Source organism: Onychomys torridus, chromosome 21 (genome assembly GCF_903995425.1).
Source record: "Onychomys torridus chromosome 21, mOncTor1.1, whole genome shotgun sequence".
Taxonomy (NCBI): domain Eukaryota; kingdom Metazoa; phylum Chordata; class Mammalia; order Rodentia; family Cricetidae; genus Onychomys; species Onychomys torridus.
The window spans coordinates 35,874,208-35,898,059 of NC_050463.1; the positions used below are offsets into that span (position 1 = coordinate 35,874,208).

Sequence of the window (23,852 nt, forward strand, 5' to 3'; positions counted from 1 at the left end):
CCTGTTTAGGAGTCATTCGGGCACAAGATGAAATTCTTTATGGAGTTATGAAATTCCAGGCTTTTCAGAATTGTTCTATACTTTTAACCCTTTCTTGATTGCAAGAGTTTGGTCCTAAAAAATGCTTTATCAATGCTTAAAATTACAATATAGAAATCTAAAATTATATGTGGTAGGGGGAATTCTTAAATTGGTAATTGTTGATGATAACATTAATTTTCTTTGGTAATCTTTATATGAATTTCTTTGAGTGTAAAATCATTTATATAAACTTCTTGAACTAAATTTCTTTGATTCTTTATTCTTCTAGGGGTTGCTTGTTTTATGGCCCTCCTGGCACAGGTAAAACCTTGGTTGCCAGAGCATTAGCTAATGAATGCAGTCAAGGAGACAAGAAGGTGGCGTTTTTTATGCGTAAAGGAGCAGATTGCTTGAGCAAGTGGGTTGGTGAGTCTGAAAGGCAGCTTAGGCTTCTTTTTGACCAGGTAAGAAAAGTCAGCTAATTCAAGGGCATCTTTTTCTTTTTAAAAGAATATTTAACATCTTTTGTCTCCAGATACAGTTATGAGGAGACATATATTCCAATTAGTATGTGGAATTCAGGATCGATAATTTAAATTGTAAGCCTTAAAGACATGGTTATTTTCTGTTATTTGTAGGAAATTGGTTCCAGCAGTCCCTATCTGCTGGTACATCCAAAATCTACAGATGTTCAAGTTTAGTATATACATAATAAAGGATTTGAATGTGGATTATATACCTCTTCCTATATGCTTAACATCATCCCTATATTTTTTATGATATCTCATACAATATATGTACTATGTAATTAGTTTTGGCAGACATGCCCAACCCTTTGACATTGCAAGAACATGTTGTTTTTGGCAAAGTTCATACTCCAGAACCATTCAGTTGAATTAAAAATAAGTAAATAAATACAAAAGATACACACAAAAATACTTCATTTTGTTTTAAGTAAGTTTACAATCTTGTGGGCTGTATCCATGGACATGTGGCATATGAGTCACAGGGTAGACACACTTGTTACTGTAGGGACAATGAAAGGAAAAACATATCTGTACGTGTTTGCTACAGATACAGATTTTTAAAAAAATGGATTTATCTGCATTTGGTTGAAACATTCATGAATTGTGCAGAACTCATGGGTGTGGGAATCTACTTATATTTAACCCCATTTTCTAGTAGATTTGAATATTTATGATACATAAAACATTTATTGTGTGTACAATGCCATGTTAGGTTCCTCTGGGCTCCTGAGATGTAAAGTAAGCTTAGATTGTCATCTTATTGAGGAAATGGTGCCGACAGAAAATGTTAAATATTTGTGGGAATAATCTCACAAAACAGTGTGCTATTTATTGTTATAGTTATTTAGTAGATGCTTTTTTGTCACTGTAGTAAGATACCTGGGACAATTAGCATATGAAGAGATGAGTTTATCTGGGCTCACATGGTGGTTGTAGTCTGATTGGTCCTTTGGGCTTAGGCCTACAGTGAGATAGCAAGCACATGATGGCAGAGCACATGGCGGAACAAAACTGTTAATATTTTTACCTCATTAGTCAGGGAGGAAAAAGTGAAATATTAGTAGGCCAGGGTCCCACAGTCTCCTTTAGAATGTGTCCTCAGTGACCTAAGGAACCCCTATTAGGCCCTACCTCCTGAGTATTTCTTATCTTAGCATTTAAGTGCTACCCTAAAGGTCCAGAAATTTAAGAAACAAATGTTTGAGGTACAGTTACCTGGTTACCCAGACTATACCAGATTATAAATACATGGCTGGTAGAATTCAAAATTAAATGATGTTTTGAAAAGGCAGAATGAAAGGAAGTGTGCAGGTTAAATGTAACAGACATGGTAGTATGCAGTTGTCCCTGTTATTTATTATTGATTATTATTACTGTGAGTGTAAGGCCCTGGGTTCCATCCCTAGAATCACAGGAAATAAATAAACATGATAGTAAGAGGAGCTCTCACTCCTGATCCTGAGGTGAGAAGAGCAGTTGAGCTCAGGTAATAAGAACCAGGCCTTGGTGGAATGTGCTGTGTTCTTAGCCCTGGGTAGGGTGAGCTAGCAGGGCTGCTGTCAGCCTCAGACTGGTCTGAGCTAGAGTGAGACCCTGTTCCAAAAAACAAACACAAGCAAAACACAGTTTTCCTGTAGCTTAAAAAAATTAGTCCTAACATCAGTTTTCATGTAACTGTTGTATTTAGTGAAGGAAGTGTGACATATTTGGCAATTCATTTTATAAAAGTACAGTCAAGAATTTATTAGTCATGCATTTCTGATGTGAAAGCCAGGGTCTTTGGCTGACATCTCTAATTCTAGCAGTTGAGACGCTGGGGTCAGCCTGGTCTTCATGGTGAAATCTCATTCTGGGCTGCAGAATGAGAATCTCAAAACAAACGAAATACTCTTTATTCCAAAAAATGATATATAATTGGTGAAACAATTCAAATATTTAAAAGTTAGTAATGTAGTTAGGGCATAGTGGCACACGCCTTTAATCCTAGTACTTGGGAGGCAGAGACAGTTGGATCTCTGTGAGTTCGAGGTCATCCTGGTTTACATAGCAAATTTTAGGCCAGTCAGGGCTACATAGTGAGACCCTGTCTTAAGAAAAAAAAAAAAAAGCGTGGAAACGACTTTATAAACGGATAGTAGAAAGAAGAATAAGTAAGACCTACACTTCATGGTGTTCAGTGTCTAATGCCAAGTCAGACATATGCTGCCTGCCTAGTTTAAGGAAAAATAGTGACTGCAAAAAATGTAAAATAACAGCAACAGAAGACTGAAGAATTCACCAGAATGCTCGTAATTGTTTAGTGAGTTAAAAGTTAAAACATTTTGGCAGTTACACTTTTTAGTCTTACCATGCTAGAGATAGGATTGTATGTTGGTCTCAGTTAAGATTATGGCCCTAAATTATAAAGATTATTTATATTTTCTTTATTGCTATCTCATAGTTTTCTTGGGTGAGTAGGGCTTGATGAAATGTTTGCTTCTGTTTTTAAACACTTGTTGATAATTATAATTTTGAAAAAGGAAAGTAGCAAATATTATGTATTTATATTGAAGCTAATTTAGATATACAGTTATGTTAAAAAGAACAAGTGTTAGCGACTGGGCAGTGTGTGGATTGTGGTCAAGTACATTCTTAGTGTCTGTGAAGTCCTGAGTTCAATTTTTATTATTTAAGAAAAGATAATCAAATACCTGAAAACAGTACTCATGGACTGTGGGAAACAGTACTTGTGGGCTGTGGGCACCGTGCAGCTGACTCTGCTGTTGCTGTTTGCTGTTTGCTGTGATCTTTTGTTTTGTTGTTCTGATTTTTGATTCTAGGGATCGAACTCAGGTCCTTGTACACATTAAGAAAATGACCAATCACTCAGCTACATTCCCCAGCCCTACTGTGTACTTTCAATACTTGTTGCATGTTGTACCATTTGCTTTTATGTTCCTTTCTCAGGAAATATAAAGTTAAATTCAAAAGTGAAAAATTAATGAAGTAATTTTATTTTTTATTTACTAGGCATATTTGATGAGGCCTTCTATAATATTTTTTGATGAAATAGATGGACTAGCTCCAGTTCGTTCTAGTAGACAAGATCAGATTCACAGGTAATTTTTCCTGAACTTACTATATTGATCTCTTTTCACTTACTGGTGTAATATTTGGTTTTAGCCCTTGGTTAAACACTTTAAGGCTTACAGGAATTTTAAATGTAGTCTATTTTCTGGAGGTTCTTTCATTCAACACAAGATTAATTTACAACCTGAGTGATTTGGTTGCTTTTGGTTTGGGATACTGTGAATATTTATTCATGATTTTATGTGAATGTGTATTATACTTTCTTGGGGGTAGATGTCTAAGATAGCATTTATTATTTATTGTGTGTGTTCTCAAGCAGCAGAGAACATGATTTCTATGAATTGTCTGTGAGATGAGAGGAAACCTTTGGGGTGCTACGTCTCTCCTTCTAGCTTGTGGGTCCTCGGGATGGAACTCAGGTTGTTAGGCTTTGTGGCAACTGCCTTTACCCATAGAAGTACCTCTCCAGCCTCACTGTCCTATGTTCTGTTCTGTAATATGTGAGAATTTGAATTGCTCCGTATCCTCTTCCAACCCCAGAGCTGAGATTAGGAATTGATGTCACCATGCCTAGCTTTTTGTGGTGCGTGCATAGCAAGAACCTTACTCATCCTACTTTTGTTATTTCATTTTGACACATTAATTATTTAGAAAGCTGTCTAATTCACAGATACAGTCATTTACCACAAAATGATGTTTTGGTCATTGGTTGACCAGGTGTATCTTGGTACAGTAACCCTATTTCACTTCTTTTCCTGAAGGTGTTTTGTCAGTCAGGGTCCTCCACAATCTAAGACCTGAAGTAGTCAGCTTCAATATCCTACTCTAATCTGCCATGTTGTCTATCTCTGTCTAGTGCCATGTGTGATTTTGGTTCGTTAGAGCCATTGTTGGGCCCAAGAACCTGCCACCAGTCTTGAGAAAATATGCATGCACTCTGCATGTTTCTGGAACCACAGTGAGTGCCCACCACTATTTTTGGGTACCTCTCATCTGACTCTAGAGTGCTGTTTTATACTTGTGGCATTTGGAGCAGAAGGACTTTTGACCCTCTGCCCACGTACCACATCCAAATCTTACTGATTGCCATAAAAGAAGCCGAAGAGAGACTGTACTGTGGTACTGGAGCTAAAGCCTACATAGTTTACCAAACTGGCACTTAAAGACCCATTTTCAAAGAAAGCTGTCTACCTTGAATGCCACTTACAAAAGGGCAGAGATATCTGGTCAGCCAGGTACATTGATGTTACTCCAACTCAAAGAAATCAGGAGAAAAGTGGTAACATGACAGCTGAGCATAGTAGCTGTTAACAGTAGCTCTCAAAGGGAAATAGAAGTGAAGTGGTTAAGAAAGAGTCCTAGAGAATACATATAATGAAACGGAGTGAATGCAGAGAGCTCAGCAACATTTAAAAATCATGATAGGAATGAGAAATTAAAAATACAATTAGAGGCTGGAGGGAGGGCTCAGGGGTTAAGAGCACCGGCTGCTCTTCCAGAGGACCTGAGTTCAGTTCCCAGCAACCACATGGTGGCTCACAGCCATCTGTAATGAGATCTGGCGCCCTCTTCTGTGTATATAATAAATAAATAAATCTTTAAAAAAATACAATTAGTGAAACAGTAGTTTAAAAAGAAAAACACCAACAAACAAAAGTGGATCTATAACATATCAGAATCTAAGAGCTGTGGTCAAAACAGTGCTTATGAAGGCAGTTTATGGCAGTAAGCCCAAAATAAAAATTAGATTTCAAATAAATAATTTAATGATGCATCTAGTGGATATAGAAAAACAAGAACACACCAAACACAAAATTAGTAAAAGGAAGAAGTAATAATCAGAACAGAAATAAATGGAAATTTGTAAACATAAAAATAAAGATATTTGTGTTGGAAAAGATTTTTTTTATTGGTAATATTGACAAACCTCTAAGATTAATCAGAAAAATGTAAAGGAAACACTCATAAATGCAATTTCAAGTAAACATTTAAGGACAAGTGTTAAATATAACAGTGGGGATTATTATGAACATTATGATATTATGATTATTATGAAAGCCTAGAACAAAAGGATTCTTGGACATTGATGTACCAAAATTGAACATGGAGGACATAGAAAATTTAAACTGACAAGTAGTAAGTAATAAGATTGAGCCCGGCATGGGGATGCATGTGTATAATCTCAGCACTCAGGAGGTGGAGGCAAGAGGATCAGGAGATCAAGGACAGCATCAGCATTTGAGGCAAGCTCAGTCAGTATGAGACCCTGATTCAAAACAGCAGCAACAAAACCAAATGTTCAACAAAACAAACATAAAATAATGAATCACTAGTGAAAAAGTCACTCAACAGAGAAAAAGCCCAGAACAGTGACTTCATTGTTGAATTTACCAAACTTGTAAAGAAAGTACTAATATTAATTCTTGTCCATCTGCTCCAAAATCTTGAAAGGCCGGGAACCCTTCCAAACCCATTTTATGAGGCTAGCATCACTCATAAGAACTATAGACCAGTCTCTGAACATGAACATCAATGAACATCAATGCCAGTGTTTTTACAGAGTGCTGGCACATCAGAAACCTTTCATTGTCCTGGTGATCAGTAAACGTAATACCTTATATCTTCATTGGTTACATTCTCAATGTTGTGTCATAATACCTGACCTAAGTAAGGAGTAAAGACTGATGTGGCTCATGGTGCAGATGTCTCAGTCTGTTTCTGGGTGTGTGTGGTAGGACAGCCCAGGAGTGAGTGTGAGTGGAGCAGCAACTTTGCCTAGCTCATGTGAGCCAGGAAATAGAAATGCACACAGGAACTTACCAGGGCAAAAAAAGTACCCAGGAGTAGGCCCTGGTGACCGCCTTCCTCCAGTTAGACCCCAGCTCCTACTTTCATCACTTCCCAATATGCCCTGATATTCTGATCTGTCGCTTAGATTAGTCTCCATGATCACTTCTTGAAAACCAATTACACCTGTCAACCAAGCTTCTAAATAAGTGGACTTGGGGGAGACAATTTATATTCAAGCCCTAACCTCGAATGAATGAAGGACAAGATGTAGATAAATGATTTGATAAACAATTTTTGAATCAAACAGGTACAAAAGGATCTTACTGCAACATAATACTGGTTGTGTATGACAAAATCCTGATATCAACATACTGAATGTGCAAAAGTGGTATGTGTTGACACTAACATAAGCCTGTCTAACCTCACAGCCCTTATTCAGTTTAGTACTTGGAATTTTAGCCAGAAAATTAGGCAAAAGAAGGAAATAAAAAGTATGTAAATAAGTAGGAAAGGATACAAATTATTGTTGGATAACATGATTCTCTAAATAGAAAAACAAAGACTCCACTGAGAGATTATTAGAACTTAGAAGCAAATTCAGTAAAGTTGCAGGATACAAAACTGACATACAAACTCTCATGCTGCAGCAGTGGGTAAAGGTGCCTGCCGCTAAGCTTGAGGACCTAAGTTCAATCCTTGGGTCCCACATGGTGGAAAGACAGAGACAATCACCAAGTTGTCTTCTTTTCTCCACATGCATGCCAGCATATGCATAAACCCCTCCCCCTAATTCAAGTGTTAAAGGAAACAGAATTGACACAGAGGACACAAAGCTGACATAGCACTTTTCTACATTAATATGAAACTTGCAGAGAAAATCAAGAAAGCAAGTGCTTCATAATACAAACAAATGCCTACAAGTTACTTTAACCGAGATAATAAAAGATTTCTGTATGAAAAACATAGATAAAGAGATTGAAGAAAGGGCTGCAGAGATGGCTCAGTTGTTAAGACCACTTGATGTTCAGAATTGTAGATAGAGCACCAGAGCTTGAGTCCTTGCACCCATATTGGGTGACTTACAACTGTCTGTAACTACAGCTCCAGGGTACCTTTTTCTGGTCTCTATAGGCACCCACATACACATGTTCTTACATGCAGACAAATAAACATACATAGAAATAAAAATTAAAATTTTAAGAGATTGAGCAGGACAAAATAGAAATGGAAAAAAATAGAAATCTTCATTGATTAACTAATATTATTATATTGTCCCATACCTCCTAAAGCAAATTACACTTCAATGCTATTTTGCTCAAAATACTATTGACGCTCTTCAAAAAACTAGATGAAGACAGCCCTAAAATTGATATGAAATTACAAAACACCCTTAGTAGTCAGAGAAATCCTGTGGACATAGAAAACTAGAAGCATTATAATGTCCAATTTCAAGATATACTCTAGAGGGCTGGAGAAATGGCTCAGAGGTTAAGAGCACTGACTGCTCCTCCAGAGGTCCTGAGTTCAATTCCCAGCAACCACATGGTGGCTCACAGCCATCTGTCATGAGATCTGGCGCCCTCTTCTGTATACATAATAAATAAATCTTAAAAAAATATGCTCTAGAAACATAGTAACCCAAACAGGATGCTATTGGCTAGAAAAAGACATGCAAGATTAATGGAATAGAAAAGATACGCCAGAAATAAACCAATGCATCTTTAGTCATCTGATTTCCAACAGACATCGGATTTCCATCAAACATTTGAGAAAGGACATTTCAACAATCAGATATTTCAATAAATGGTGCTAGGAACTTAAATTTCCTCAGTTGAAACTTTACCTCTATCTACTTACCACTCTATACAAAACCAACTCATAATGGATTACACATCTGAATATGAGATTGGAAACTTCTAGAACACAGCAGTGCCATCAGTTGAGGACCAAACATCTCAACATGAGCTTGTGTGGGTCATTTCAGATTCCAATGAAACCAATGGTTAAACATAATTTTATAATTAAAGATACTGCCTCATTTTATTTCCGGGTAAGATGCCTATTTCATAGGTTTTCAGTCATCCAATTAGAAAATAGAAATCACAGATCTTTCCTAGACATCATTCTTTTATTTTGTTTATAATTTTTTTAAACACAGCTTGAATAGTGTGTTTGGGAAGGAAAATTATTTTTGACATGGTTTGTGTATTCCAGAAATTGTTTCAGCAGTAAAAATAAAGAATAGGAGTGAGAACGGTTGGCGAACTAAGAGAAACACTGTTGCCAGATATAGGGAAGTGTAGATACCGTACATTCTCAGACAGGGAAACAGATAACCCCGATTGCTTTCATCTAAAAATAAACTACTGTAACCTCCCCCACTTTTGGGGATCAAATCTGGGGCCTTTTGTATTGTAGGCAAACTCCCGCCCCTCCCCCAGGGTCTTTTTATATAGCTCTGGCTGTCCTGGAACTATGTAGATCAGGTTGACCTCGAAATCACAGAGCTCCACCTTTGCAGAAGTCATACATCTGCCTCCCAAGTGATAGGATGAAAGGTATATATCACCACACCTGGCTGGAGGCAAACTTGTACCCTACCGCTGCTAATTTAAATATTTTCAAATTATTTTTTCTGTGAAACAGGACTATTTTTTTGTTGCCCAGCTGACTTCAAACTTCTGGACTCAGACATTTCCTCAGCCCCCGAGTATCTATGGCTTTATGCATATACTACCATGCTCTATTTCTCTAATTTGCTCCATTTCCTTTTGTTCATCTACCCCCACTCCCCACCCTGTACATACACAGTTCAGAGACAACCTTTGGGAACTAGCTCTCTCCTTCTAATGGGTTCCAAGGACTGACAAGCACTTTATCTGCTGAGTATTTCTCTAACCCTCTATTGTTTTCACATAGCTGTAGCCCAGGCTGGTCTGGAACTGGAATTTTGTTGTATCCATCATCTGATCGACTGCTGGGATTATAGACATGTACCACCACATCTGTTTTTACTTGTTTAAGATTTATTTACTTTTATGTGTGTGTATGAATGTATGTATGCCACATGTGTGCCCAGTGCCTCTGAGAACAGAAGAAAGTGTTGAATCTCCTGGAATTGTAGCTGCAGTCAGTTGTGATCTGCCTTGGGATACTGGGCATTGAACCCAGGCCCTCAGTTAGTGCTCTTAACTGCTGTGCCAGCTCTCCATGCAGTTCACCCACTTAAACTATATACTTCATTGGCTCTCAGTATCTTTACAGAGTTCTTTACAGAGCCACCACTCAACTTTATAATATTCTGTAGATTCCCAGCACTAGGAAACCTCTCCATACTTCTTGTTTATGTAAATTTGCCAGGCTAGATATTTATGTCAATGTGATTCTGTGATATTTGGCTCTTTTGCCCATATTCTTTCAGTTAGCAATATTTTCAAGCTTTATCCATGTTGTATCAGTTCATCATTTTTTTGGAGGGATGTTACTGGGGACAGAGTTTTTACTTTGGAGATCAGTCTTACATGCAAAACTGTGTAACCTAGATGTCCTCAGACTGGTGGTCCTCTTGTCTCAGCCTCCTGAGTGCTGGGTTAGCAGCCTGATTTTCTTCATTTGTTGACCTAGTCCAGTCTGTGGATGTGTACCGCCTTTTGTTTATCCACTCATTTGTGGCTATTCACTTTCTCTGACTTTTAGGCTATTAGTAAAAGTATTGCTCTGAATATTCACATACAAATTTTTCTTTGTGGATGTTGCTGGGTCATATGGTAACTCTTAAATAGTGGAAAATCTGCTTTATCTGTTAACAAAAGTGCACCATTTTACATTACTATCCAGCAGTGTGTGAGCATTATGATTTCCTTAAAACCTCACCAACACTTTTTTATCTAATTATAGTAGTTTTAGTGGATTTAAAGTGGTACCTAATTTGGTTTGATTTCCATATGCTTAGTTTAATGATATGCCCTTTGCATGCAATCTTTGGAGAATTGCTTCTTAAATCCTTTGCCTATATTTAGATTTCACTATTTGCGTTGATCATTTATTATCGTTATATATTTTTGACTTGAGACTTTCACAAGATATATAATTTTCAAATAGTTTCTTGTTCTCTTGGGTTGTCATTTCACCTTTTTTTAAAAAGGCATTTTAAAAATGATTTATTTATTCTTCTTTTATGTGCATTGGTATTTTGCCTGAATGTATGTTTGTGTAAGTTGCAGACAGTTGTGAGCTGCCTTGTGGGTGCTGGGAATTGAACCCAGATCCTGGAAGAGCAGCCAGTGCTCTTAACTGCGGAGCCATCTCTCCAGCCCCCTCATTTCACATTCTTGATTACATCCTTTGATGCAGGGAAGTTTTACTTAAAGTTTTTATTACATTTAATTATTTTGTGGGTGCACATGTGTGCATGCTGTGGCATGCTTAGGAAGGTGTGCAGCTTTTCAGGGGTCAGTTCTCTCCTCCCATCATGTGGGTCCCCGGGATCAAACTCAGACCATCAGGCAAATGGCTTTACTCACTGAGCCGTTCATAATAATCTTGCCATTATAGTTTGTAATTCTGGACATTGAACCCAGGGTTTGTGTATGATAAGCAAGTGTTCTTTGACTTTAAGATTTTAATCCTTCCTTCCTTCTGAGGTCGTCTGCATATGTTGGCCAGTCTGATCTCTGACCGCTGGACTTTGTTGTGGAATCACACATGCTGCTCGGATTATAAGTTCAATGTTATCTTTCCTTTCTCTGTTTTCCATCCTCACCCTTTTGGTTGCTGTGGTTTAGATGTCTGTTGCACTTTCTGTGCACTTTTAGTATTGATTTCTCTATATTATTATGTATTTGCGGTACAATTATTAATATTTAAGCCTTAATTATCAGTAGCATCAATGTTTACATTTTTCTCTCCTTAAGTCTTACATGGACTTTTCCCAACAGCTCTATAGTGTCAACCCTTCTTGCTCTTATGGATGGATTAGATCATAGAGGTGAAGTTGTTGTCATTGGTGCTACAAACAGACTTGACTCTATAGATCCTGCACTCAGGAGACCCGGCCGTTTTGACAGAGAATTCCTTTTCAACCTGCCTGATCAAAGGGTAAGAGGAGGGTTTGTTTATTTTATTTTATTTTTGAAATTGTTGTTGTTGACACACACATACACACAATATACACATACATACACATATGTAGTATCTTTGTAACTCAGTTACAAAACATATACTTTGAAGGTTATATTTTCATTGTTAATTTTTTGCTTATCAGATATCTTACTTGATACAACAACCTGTGTTACATTCCTTGTTAATGCACTTTAGGACTGAGGCATGAGAATTTTAAGATGAGGCCAGCCTGGGCTATGTGGTGTTTTAAAACAACTGGAACAACAGCAGCAAACTTTGATATTATTGAACAGTTCATTTTTATTCTACTCTCACTTATCAGAATGTCAATAACCTTAGGGAAAGGAAAGTTCCTGGTTGGGTTCCTGGAGATGCTTATTTGCTGCTCCTCCCCCCAGTGAGGCATTTATTATGTATACTTATTATGAGGCAATTATTATGTATACTTATTATGTGTCTCTAGTTGGCCCCATAAACTTTTACAAACATTTATTTTATTAGTATGAGTATTTTCCATGTATGTAAATGTACTGATTGCATGCCTGGTGCCCATGGAGGCCAGAAGAGGGTACTTGATCCCCTGGAACTGGAGTTACAGATAAGTCACTGTGTAGGTGCTGGGAACTGAACCTGGGTCATCTGAAAGAGCAGTGAGTGTTCTTAACTGCCGAGCAATCTTTCCTGCCACCTCTCCCTAAAAATACGTCCATAAATATTCTGTGCCCAAAATGTTAATCATTGTATTTAAAGATGTAGTATTTAAAGAATGTTCCCTTAAGACTGAATAATACATGGCCATTTATTATAGAAAATGTTATTTAGTATGTTATAAAGTTCTTCCCTTCCTCATTGTACTTGAAAATGTTGTTGTTTGATTTAAGTTGTTTCTTAAATTTTCATGAGAACTCATCTTTGAGATGAGATATATTGTATGAGTGTATATTGTTGCATGTGAATTACCTGATTTACATACTTAGATGTAGGTAATTAGGACTGTAGAAAAGCAAAGGATACCCTTTGCAGAACAGTTTCATGCCTCAGTTTGATGTCTGTCTGCATAAACCTGTCATTGACTTAGATTTGGATCCACAAACTATTTTATTTATTTTTTTCGAGACAGTTAGCCTTGTCTGTCCTGGAACTCTCTCTGTGGAGCAGGCTGGCCTGCCTCTGTCTCCCAAGACCTGAGATTAAAGGGTTTAAAATGGTACTAAGTTCACCTTTGTCAGGACTGCATATATATCCCCTCCAACTTTCTTTAAAAATATTTTAAATTTATTCTTTGATATTTTCATACTTTCATATACGTTTGATCATATCCACCCACCATTTTCTACCTTCAAATTGTCCTGGAGTCTCCCTCACTGGCAGCCCATCCTCCCAACATCATATTCGCTTAGGCCCCTCACCCCCGTTAAAGAAGCATCTCACTGAGTGCTGACTTAGTGTGGACCACATACAGAAAATAAATGGGTTGGGGTCATTCACTGGACTATGGGGTAAACCTCTAAGGAAAATTACTCTTCCCCCCTCATCAGCTGCCAGTTGCTCCTCAGCTAGGGATGGGGCTTTGCGCAGTGCTTTATCCCTGCTGCCATTTTGACTGGCTTGACCTTTTGCAGATCTGGTTCAGGCAGTGACTGTGCTGTGAATTCATGAATAGCTTTATCATGCCAGCAAATAGCATGTCACAGCTCTCATCCTCTCACCCGTACCTTCGTTCTGCCCCGTAATCCTTTTTTCCCATTTTATGTGCGCGCGCGCGTGCGCGTGCATGCGTGCGTGCGTGCGTGCGTGCGTGCGTGCGTGCGTGTGTGTGTGTGTGTGTGTGTGTGTGTGTGTGCGCGCGCGCGCGCTGGGAATTGAACCCAGGTCCTCTGGAAGATCAGCCAGTGCTCTTACCCCCTGAGCCATCTCTCCAAACCCTCTGCCTCTTCTTCTATGATGTTCCTTGACATTGGGGTGGGGTTGGGGGTGGATATAGTCTCACTTTCATTGCCCAGATGCAGCTGTCAGGACTGTGTCAGCGCTTAGAGGTGGACTTCATTGTAGGAGATGGGGCCAAAGTGGGGACTTGTGCTTTGATATAGACAGACGTCAGTTTGTGACATCTCACACCAGCTAAGCACAGGTTTTTGTCCCTGCCAGTACAGGGGAATGGGCTAAGTTCACAGGAGAGAAATGATGTGACATGAGTATGTACACGCCTCCCTACCCCCTAACACTAATGAATAAAATTTAAAAAGTGATGTGGCAGAAAAGTAAAACTTTGTCTAGTCACACATTGGTGATTTCCTTATTATTCTCTGCCATCACTGAAGTTTCTTTACCTCTTAGAACATTAACTGTCTCAACATGGGAAACAGAGACAACAATCTTAGGTTTTATAACTTGTGGGTTGATGTGATTGCCAAGGTGTTTAAATTTCTTTTAAAACAAACAACAGATTGGTGTGGGGGTTACAGTGAGAATTTGTCGCAGCTAAAACATGAGAAGTCAGTGCTGTCTTATGCCACTGTACTTTTTTCTTAGGCCAGAAAACACATCTTACAGATCCACACCAGGGACTGGAATCCGAAACTGTCTGATGCTTTTTTAGGAGAACTGGCAGAAAAATGTGTTGGTGAGTGCTCCTTTTTGAGTTCTCTGGACTGTCATTGCCTGTTCTGCTCAGCATCCCTCCCCCTTATTTTGAAATGTGAATGAGTACAGTTATGTCTTTAACTTTGTGACAGAGGCTCTGCATTCCTATTTAAAAGTTATAGAAATGTCTCACTTAAAGTTTGAACACTTCTTAATTCAATTTTCATCATACTAGGTGTTTGATGGACAAAGCTTAGTAGTAGCATGGCTCTCACTGAATGCTGGGTATCCTTTATGTTACTACAGGGGCTCCTTTAAATTACCCTTTCTCAGAAGTTTTACTAGCAATAATAAACATAAGAGAAAACGGTTCATGTAGGTGGGACAGACGCAGTCTCCTATGCTGTATAGAATGGATGAATGGGCTTGGCTTTATTCCTGTGATCTAGAAGGTAGTTGGGTGGGAGGAGTCATCAAAGAAAAGACTTACTGGTATTCACCAGTATTGCCTCAACTATAAAACTTCATTTCACTTCATCACAGCAGAAAACCTCCACACAGAGTAAATACGCATTGCTGTCCCAAAGGATGAGAGCATTGATAACCTCAGGAGATGGAACTCTGGGCTTTCTTTCTAATTAGGTCTGAAATAAGAGATGAGTAGTAAGTAACTGAATATATACAAAGGAAATTTCCCCTCCTCCTTCCTCCTGGCAAGAGAGCAGGCACCAAACCTGGTTCATGTTTTCCTTTCAGACTCTGCAAAATATAAACAACAAATAAACAAGAAAAAACTACCTGTCTCCATGAACATTTTAAGCATTATGAAGAAATCCCTTAAATAAATCCACTAATAACATCTACTTGGGAAAACTTTAAAGTTACCAAAACCAAAAGAACAACTTAGTTTAAAAAAAAATCATTGTGATCCACTATCAAATAATTAAAACTTAAATAGAACATTAGTCCATTCAGTTAGCTACATCCGAATTATCCTCTTCGTCCACAGGGACTTCCATCTCCGAAGCAGCGCCCCTCAGCTTTTGAACCACAAAGACCTCGACATCTTCTGGTGAGGAGAACACGTAAATCTCTCCAGCACTACTCCAGTTTAAGCTTTGCCTGGTATAAGAGAGCATGCGCCAGTCCCATTTCATGTACATTTGGCTTGATCTTTGCAAAGCCTTGTGCTGCTTTATGGGAGAGGGTGGTACTTGGTTAAAAACAAAACAAAAAACCAGTCTTTCCCTTTTTGAGAGATTTGTCCCTTTTTACTTATCATATTTTGGTGTTAGTGTTCAGATCAGACTGGGAAACTGTAGATTTTTCTGTGAATCTGTCACAGAATGATCCTTAACTGAAGTATACAGAAGTCTTCAGGAAGTTAGAAATTCCCTAAGAGATAGCTATTCTAAAATCACCCTACCTTCCATCTGAGATGTTACACGCTGCAGTTTAATCCTTCATCCAGAATATTAGAGTCTTAGTTTCCATATTGTGTTTCCAAAGGTCAATCAGTTCTCCTCCCCTTTCCAAGTGATTTATTTTAGCTTGTATTTGGTCTTTAAAAAATATTTATGATGTAATTTCTTACTGGACTGAAGAACTTCTCCTGCCTTCCCCTTTCCATGGGGTGGCAGTATAGTATGTAAATCTGTATATACCAATAGCTTCCTGGAGAGTGACATAAAAATCCATTGTCACTAAATGACTGTGTGTTCAATTATAGCATTTATTTCATTTAAGAAACCAGTTCATGTTAAAAATAGTCAAATGCAGGTCTTCAAGTAGGAAGAGAACAATAAAAAATTTTAAATTCAGTTTGAATATTACTTTATATACCCCAAATATGTTTCAACATGTATAGTTTCAGTTTAGTGAAATTTATGCCTAACAGAAGGCTTTGCAGTATTGATGAGTATTGGCAAGTTCGCCTTTTATAGGCTATGGATTTGGTAACTTTCACCTTGAAATAACTTGGAGGTTTTTGCATGCATATCAGGTATGTTTTTTAAGTAGTAAAGAAACTTTAAAAAAAAAAAAAAGCTGGTGTCAAGTAATTGGAACTTAAATTAGTGAAAAGATTAACTCTTATTTTTTCTATTTCTTTTCAATGAGAGGCTTAAAAACAAAGAAATCATGTCTATGAAATATCTGTATTGTGGGCTTCCATTTTGTTTGGAATTGCTTTTTGAGAAAGCCTCAGCAGTAGTGGTGCACACCTTTAATCCCTGTGTTTGGGAAGCAGAGGCAGGCAGATCTCTGTGGTTTTAAGGCCAGTCTGGTCTACAGAGTGAGTTCCTGGACAGCCAGAACTGTTACACAGAGAAACCCTGTCTTGAGTAAATCATTAAAAAAAAAAAAAAAAAGAAAAGAAAGAAAATTTTGACCCTTGTTTCAGTCTTCAGAAAAATTCTAACTTAATAGTAACACGAAAGGATCATTTTCCTTTGCTTCTGTCTATCTATGTTCAGTAGAGCATTGCTTAGCAGTGCGGAAGTCTGGGTTATGAAAAGGGATGCTTATTTTTACGGATCAACTTTTAACTCTTAGAAGCTTGTAGTATATCTCCAGTATCATCTGTTCTCTAAACTAGACACTCTTGAGAGAAGAAGTGTGTTTACTATGAATTGCAACAGGGCCAGAGCCCTGTCTAGGAGGCCTGTTTATCCCAAGTGTAGCAATTTTAGCCTGAGTCTTCTGATGCCCCTTAGTTCAGTGTGAGTCTACTGAAACATACATTAAGTGAGTGGTTCTCAACTTTTTTGTGTACCAGAGTCAACATTTCCTAAAATACATATTTAAAATTTGAATCCCTCAGAGACTGTAATTCACTGTTGTGGGGCCCAGGAGTTTGTGTTTATCTTTCCATTTTATTCTTCATTCTGGTGATTTTTTAAAGTTAAGAACTACAGAATATGAGCCTGTAACATTTTCTTACCAGCAAATGTAAAGAAAATATTCCCCATCTTTTCTGGTTTATTGATTGTGATAATCCATTGAAAATTTATTTTAGAAAATGGGGGCCTGTTATTGTTAATAAGCTCAATTATATGTGGACTAGAATAGGAAAGAATGAATAGTATATTGCTGTTGTATATAATTAGCATGTTACTATGGCAAATGTAGAGTTTTATGCTCTTGGAGAACTTAGGCCTAAATAATCCTGTAGTTGCTGTTTGGTCTGTTGTAAAGAGGACCACTGCGTGCTCATTAACTGTGCAGGTATTTATGAGAAACAGAAATGTGGTTGTTCTTACTTGACCATGGGTGTTTATTTTCCTCTTTCTAACTTTATGCAAGTATTCTGTATTCAATTTTGTTAAAATAGTGTAAAAACCATATGTATGTCAAAGAAAAATATGCTTTAAAGATTTACTAATGGAGAAGTATAAAATAGAAGTCTAGCGATAAACCTAACTCTTCTGAAGAATTATTCGGGAGGTAGATGATTGTTATAATATTTATGCTTAATCTGTTTAGTTTTTGAGGCAAATTCTCACAGATTACATTTTCACTCTAACTTGTGAGTCATTTTTTTTGTAATTGCCAATATCATTTTATTTTTTATAAGCTGCATAAGGTGAAGTGTGAAGAGAAAGATAGACTTGATAGCATTCCCTGAGTTTAGGGTACCATGTTCTATAATTTGTTCAAATGGCTCCCCCTGCTGGCTTAACAGATAATTGTGACCAAGTGAAATTTATTTTAATTGCTGATAGGAAAAGCCAGTTTGTAGCTAATCTGAAGGGTTTCCCCTACTTCTCTGTTTTTCTCTTTTGTAACAGGGGCCTTTAGAGATCATAGTTGTTTTTTTAAAAGTATATATCTGTTAGGATTAAATGGATATATAATGAATGTTAGTGTGAGAAAACTGGAAAGAATTTTTCTTTAATCTTAATTTCTTTAATGCCTTTGGAGTTGGGTGAATTGCAATGTTTTGGGTAGTTGATGTTAACCACTATGCACTATACTCAGATCTGATAGTAAATTATGAGTTTTTGAAGACTCTGCATATACACACTTTTGTATCACTCTTTCATATGTATGAAGGAGTTAGTAATATTAAAAAAATAAGCCAAGAATAGTGACACATGCCTGTAATCACTTGGTAGGTACTTGGGAGGCCAGGGCAGGAGGATCAAACGTTTAAGGCCAGCCTGTCTGACAATAAAATAAACGAAGGACTAAAGCTGTGTCTCAGTGGTGGAGCATTAGGGTTAAAGTGCTGATTAAGAACAGTGAGGAGAGAGCGAAATGAAACTGTAATTCTTTGAAAACGTGCCCCGAAGAAAGCCGTACGTTATACTCAGTGGTCTTTGACATACAATACAGGACTTTTTTGTATTAATATTGCTAATTTATGTTTTTGTTAATTTAAAATACTTAAAAACATTTTCAGTCTTAAGTGAACATTTTTGTCAGGTGATTTTAAGGTATTGATTTCCATTTTACTAATAAAGCAGTATATAATTGGTGATTTGTGTTATTTTAGATAAAAATATGCACTAACAAATCATAATGGTACTTGGAACAATTAACTTAACTTTGTTACTTTTCTCCTTTTGTGCATTAGGCTACTGTGGAGCTGACATCAAGGCCCTGTGTACTGAAGCTGCCCTGATTGCCCTTCGGAGGCGTTACCCCCAGATCTATGCTAGCAGTCATAAACTGCAGCTGGATGTTTCCTCAATAGTGCTCAGTGCCCAAGACTTTTACCATGCGATGCAGAACATTGTGCCTGCTTCCCAACGTGCTGTGATGTCTTCAGGACAGGCGCTGTCCCCCATTATAAGGCCATTGCTAGAAAGAAGCTTCAACAACATCTTAGCAGTTCTGCAGAAAGTATTTCCTCATGCAGAAATTAGCCAGAGCGACAAGAAAGAAGGTACTCTAAACCACTTTTTTATATTGTGAAAACAGGGAAAAAGTTTCCTCATAAGATTAGTTAGAACTTTATCTATGTCAGTCATCATTGACTATTTCAGAACTTGCATGTTGACTATATATGGTGGTTGCCTGGTGAATGTTTCTTTTCTCTCTCTTTTGCGGGGGGGGGGGGGGGTCCCTGAGACAGGGTTTCTTTGTGTAGTTTTGGTACCTGTCTTAGATCTCTCTCTGTAGCCCAGGCTGGCCTCATACTCACAGAGATCCGTCTGGCTCTGCCTCCAGAGTGCTGTGATTAGATATGTGCGCCACCATTGCCCAGCCTGTTTTTTTCACTCTCATGTGTAACCATATTAATATAGGAGTATTATGATTAGGAAATTGACTATAATAATAATAGTAGTTTACACTTATCGAGTTATCGCTCATTAATCCATATCACAACCCTGTGAGTTAGTTACCTCATATACAAAGGAGGATATTGGGCGCTTTGGAAAAGTAATTTGGGTTGTTAGGTCACTCAGTAAGATTTGAGCCAACTCAAACTCAGGGAGCCTACCTGCACAGCTTATGCTCTGGGCCTGCATTATTATAATCCTTCTGTGGATTCAACTCATCAAATATATTTTGATGTTATTGACACAACACTCTTTAGTGCGTTGTGCTGATTAAATTGTGAGTTGTTGGCAAGGGAGTTAATTTCAACCTGATGGTCCATAATTTTAAATTTAATTAAGCTTCAAGATTAATTAGACTTTGGACCTGAGATAAAATCAGAGTGCCATTTAAAAAAAAATCACCAATTTTTATGGAAAAAACAAAAGAATAGAAATTTATGCTGGAGATGTAAATCAGTGAGAAGCATGCTTGTCTAGCTTGCCTGAAGCCCTTTTTAAGTTGGATATGGTGGTGCATGTAATCCCAGCACTGGAGAGGTGGAGGAAGCAAGACCCATAGCTACATTTGGAGGGCAAGGCCAGTGTGACTCTATGAAACCTTGTCTCAAAGGAAAAGAAAAAGAAAGAAATTAATTTAGGTTTTTGTTGAAATCAAATAAGACCTATTATTAAGTTTGAAGGTGAAGTAGTGAGAGTTTTGTTTAAGACAGGGTCTCACTATGCAGCCCTGGCTGGACTGGGACTCCTTTGTAAATTGGGCTGGCCTCAAACCTACAGAGATCTGCCTGCCTCTGCTTCCTAAGTTCTAGGATTAAAGGAGTGTGCCTGGTATGAAATAATGTATTTTGACTCTTTTAATTTCTTCTTTATTTGGAGTGTAGTTTATACCACATAGAGAATTGTTCAAAGAATTATAATAAAATCATTGACATTATTTAGTGAATATCAAATGATTGTATTCAGTAAATCATGAATATTAATCAATTTGACTATCATTATAAATATCTTTTTCAGAGACTGTAATTGTTTTTTTTTTAAGATTTACTTATTTTATGTAGATGAATGCTCTATTGACTTTATGCCACAGAGGGCATCAGATCCCACCATGTAGGTGCTGGGAATTGAACTCAGGACCTCTGGAAGAGCAGCTGGTGCATCTGATGTGTATGCCTTTTGTCTTTTCTGAGACTGAGATTCAAGCCATCACCCTAGCTTAGCTATGATGTGTGTGTGTCTTTACCTAAAACTTTTCACATAAAAAAGAAACCTTTCGTTTATTCTGAGAGGGTTTGATAATCTCTTTTTCTCTGTTTGAGAACTTCCATTTTCTGGCATTGCTACCTTTTCCATAAACTTTCATTTTCACAATTGTAAAGTATGCTTTACTTCCAACCAATAAAACTAATATGTACTAGTGGAGGATAACGACTAAATTTTATTTAAATAAATCCTTGTCTTCCACTACTTTATATGTATTTTCTGGTTTGTTTTATTCTTTAGTATTTTTCCTTACACCCAAATCTTTCCTTGTTTGTGACATTATCACTCAAATCACTCAAAAGATTTTAAGTTATTTTCCCCAATTAATTTGAAACTTAGTTTTCCTAATGTCTAGGTTTTAAAACATTTTTCTTTTTCCATTTTCATGTGTGTGTTAGTTAGCATGTGTACGTTCTCTGGGTGCACATGCATGCTGGTGTGTGTTCTTGTGGAGGCATGCCGTTAATGTCAGAAACCATGCTTAATTGTACTTCCGCCTAATTCATTGATGTGAATCCCAGTCATAGTAGAGATAATCTAGTCTTTCTAGCCAACGTGCTCTGTGGATTTTGTTTCTGCTGTCTGAGCCTGGGATTGTAGGAGGGCTTCCATACCATGGTGTTTATGTGGGTCTGGAGGTCTGAACTCAAGGCAAGCACTTTAACCTCTGAGCCGGCTTCCGAGTCCTGTGTCTTATTTTTATGAAGCATTTTTATTTTTATTTTTTTGGGAAGTGTTTCATTTATTTCCTCCCTTCCTCCCTGCCTTCCTCTCTCCTTCAACCCCCTCTTAGAACCTTGACATAGATAGATGGAGTCTTGCTATGTTACCTAGGCTGGCTTTGAGCCTCCAGCCTCAAGCATCCTCCCGTCCTAGTGTTGTGAGTAGCTGAGATCACAGGTGTGCTGTGCAGTGACCACAGCTGCTTTCTTTCAACTGCAGTTCTTTATCTGCACTGGTTGACTGAACTGGCACTTTTGATAGACGTGTGTGTATGGTGCTCACAGTGGAAATCTTAGTTATAGTTAGTTCACTGAGTAGTAACCTTCAGCCCCATGGAGGGACTAATGCTACTTGAATGGGTACACAGTGGTGGACATTGACTTTCTAACTCGTGTGTGTGTGTGTGTGTGTGTGTGTGTGTGTGTGTGTGTGTGTGTAAGTCTTAATTTATTTTTAAACATGTGTTTGTATGTGGGTATGTGCACTTGAAGGCAGGTGACTGCAGAGGCCAGAGGTATTGAATCTCCATGGAGCTCAAGTTACAGGAAATTGTGAGCTGCTTGATGTGGTTGCTGGGATCCAAACTTGGGTCCTCTGCAAGATCAGTATGCATTTTTTAAAAAGATTTATTTTTATAGGGACTGTGTAGCAGGCTTTCTTGGACTGCCACCCCCCAAATCATGACACAGAGATTTATTATTAATTATGAAAGTTTGGCCTATAGCTTAGGCTGTTCACCCATTTCTAGTCATCTACATGTTGCTACATGACTCATGGCTTTTACCTTTCTTCCCTCATGTCTTGCTGGTGACTCTGCCTTTCTTCCCAGAGCTCTCTCTGTCCAGAAGTCTCAGCTATACCTCCTGCCTAGCTGTTGGCCATTTAGCTTTTTATTATACCAATCACAGTGACATACCTTTACACAGTGCAATCAGATGTCTTGAGACAGGCTGGAGAGTGGCTCAGAGGTTAAGAGCACTGGCTCTTAGTCCCAGTAACTGTGGTAGTTCACTACCACATATAATGAGATCTGGCGCCCTCTTCTGGCAGGCAGGCAGAACACTGTATACAAAATAAATAAATCTTAAAAGGAAGATTTATTTTTATATATGTTTATGTGTGAGTATATGCTATGTGGAGCCCAGAAGAAGGCATTGGATCTTCTGGTGCTAGTTTTAGCTACTTGACAGATGTGTGCTAGGAACTGAACTCTGGTCCTCCAGAAGAGCAGCAAGTTTTCTTAACTGATGAGCCATCTCTCCAGCTTCCCCATTTTTTCTTTTTCCTTTCTTTCTTTCTTCTTCTTCTTCTTCTTCTTCTTCTTATTATTATTATTATTATTATTATTATTATTATTATTATTATTATTATTTTAAGGAAGGGTTTCAGTAAGTAGCCTTTGCTAGCCTGGAACTTTTTATTTATATAGACCAACTTGGCTCCAAACTCCCAGAGAGCCATCTGCCTCTGCATCCCCAGACTCTCTCCACTCTAATGTCATCTTAATTAGGCAAGTTTTTGTTTGAAACATGATGTCATTTAAAAAGTACAGGTCGTTTGCTTATTGTTGCTTTTGTAAGAACTGGCCTTTGTTCAGCTGCCTTCTTAACTGAATGGGATATGAAATAGGCTGGTTTTGTCCAACTTGAACTCACAGGAGGGATTTTATGAGGGCACCATTTCTTTCCCAGACGATTAAGACAGCAAAGTTTCCTAAATTACGGTTTTTAGTAAATGTGAATAATTTTATCAAGGTGATAGAAACATGTTTCTTACATTTATAAATTATTAAAATGCTATAGTTTCATCAATTTGCCTGATTAATCTGTATTTTTTGTTAGATGATATATTAGCTGATGCCACTTGATTTTTAATCCATTTCCTTTAGCTTTAAGCATTGTTACTACATACATTTATAAGACTCATAATTCTTATGCTTTTCTTTTGACAGCTATAGACACTCTGATTTTAGATGATAGTGAAGATGAGAATACATTATCAATTTTTGAGACGAGTTGTCACTCAGGATCACCAAAGAAACCATCGTCAGCTGCTGCTGTAGCTAAACCTTATCTTCACTTTACAATGTGAGTAGTTTATATTAAATTGTTTTCAGTTTACAGTGACTTTTCTACCTTCGTTTAGAACACAGTGCAGTTTATTGGTAGTTATATTCTTGAGGCATTCTGGAAAGTTTTTACTGTGTCTGCTTTGTGTGTTGTGTGTGTGTGTTAATAATTACGTTGCTAGTTAAGTAATGTTTATTTCCAAGAAAGAGAATGTTATAATAGTTTGTCTATTTAAAAAAAGGGGGGGGGCAGGTTTTTTTTTTTAAAGATTTATTTATTTATTATGTATACAGTGTTCTGTCTGCATGTGTCCCTGCAGACCAGAAGAGGGCGCCAGATCTCATTACAGATGGTTGTGAGCCACCATGTGGTCGCTGGGAATTGAACTCAGGACCTCTGGAAGA

At 37.7% G+C, this 23,852-nt stretch overlaps 1 protein-coding gene across 2 annotated transcripts in view; it reads left to right on the plus strand.

The window, feature by feature from the left end:
- Atad2b (ATPase family AAA domain containing 2B) overlaps nucleotides 1-23,852 on the plus strand; it is a 129,238-nt gene that overhangs the window by 41,773 nt on the left and 63,613 nt on the right. For both annotated transcript variants that reach the window (XM_036170652.1, XM_036170653.1), the window contains exons 12-17: nucleotides 311-485; nucleotides 3,558-3,646; nucleotides 11,345-11,504; nucleotides 14,061-14,151; nucleotides 18,688-18,999; nucleotides 23,331-23,466. In XM_036170652.1, coding sequence (XP_036026545.1) covers nucleotides 311-485; nucleotides 3,558-3,646; nucleotides 11,345-11,504; nucleotides 14,061-14,151; nucleotides 18,688-18,999; nucleotides 23,331-23,466 — 963 coding nt within the window. The remainder of the gene's footprint in view (nucleotides 1-310; nucleotides 486-3,557; nucleotides 3,647-11,344; nucleotides 11,505-14,060; nucleotides 14,152-18,687; nucleotides 19,000-23,330; nucleotides 23,467-23,852) is intronic.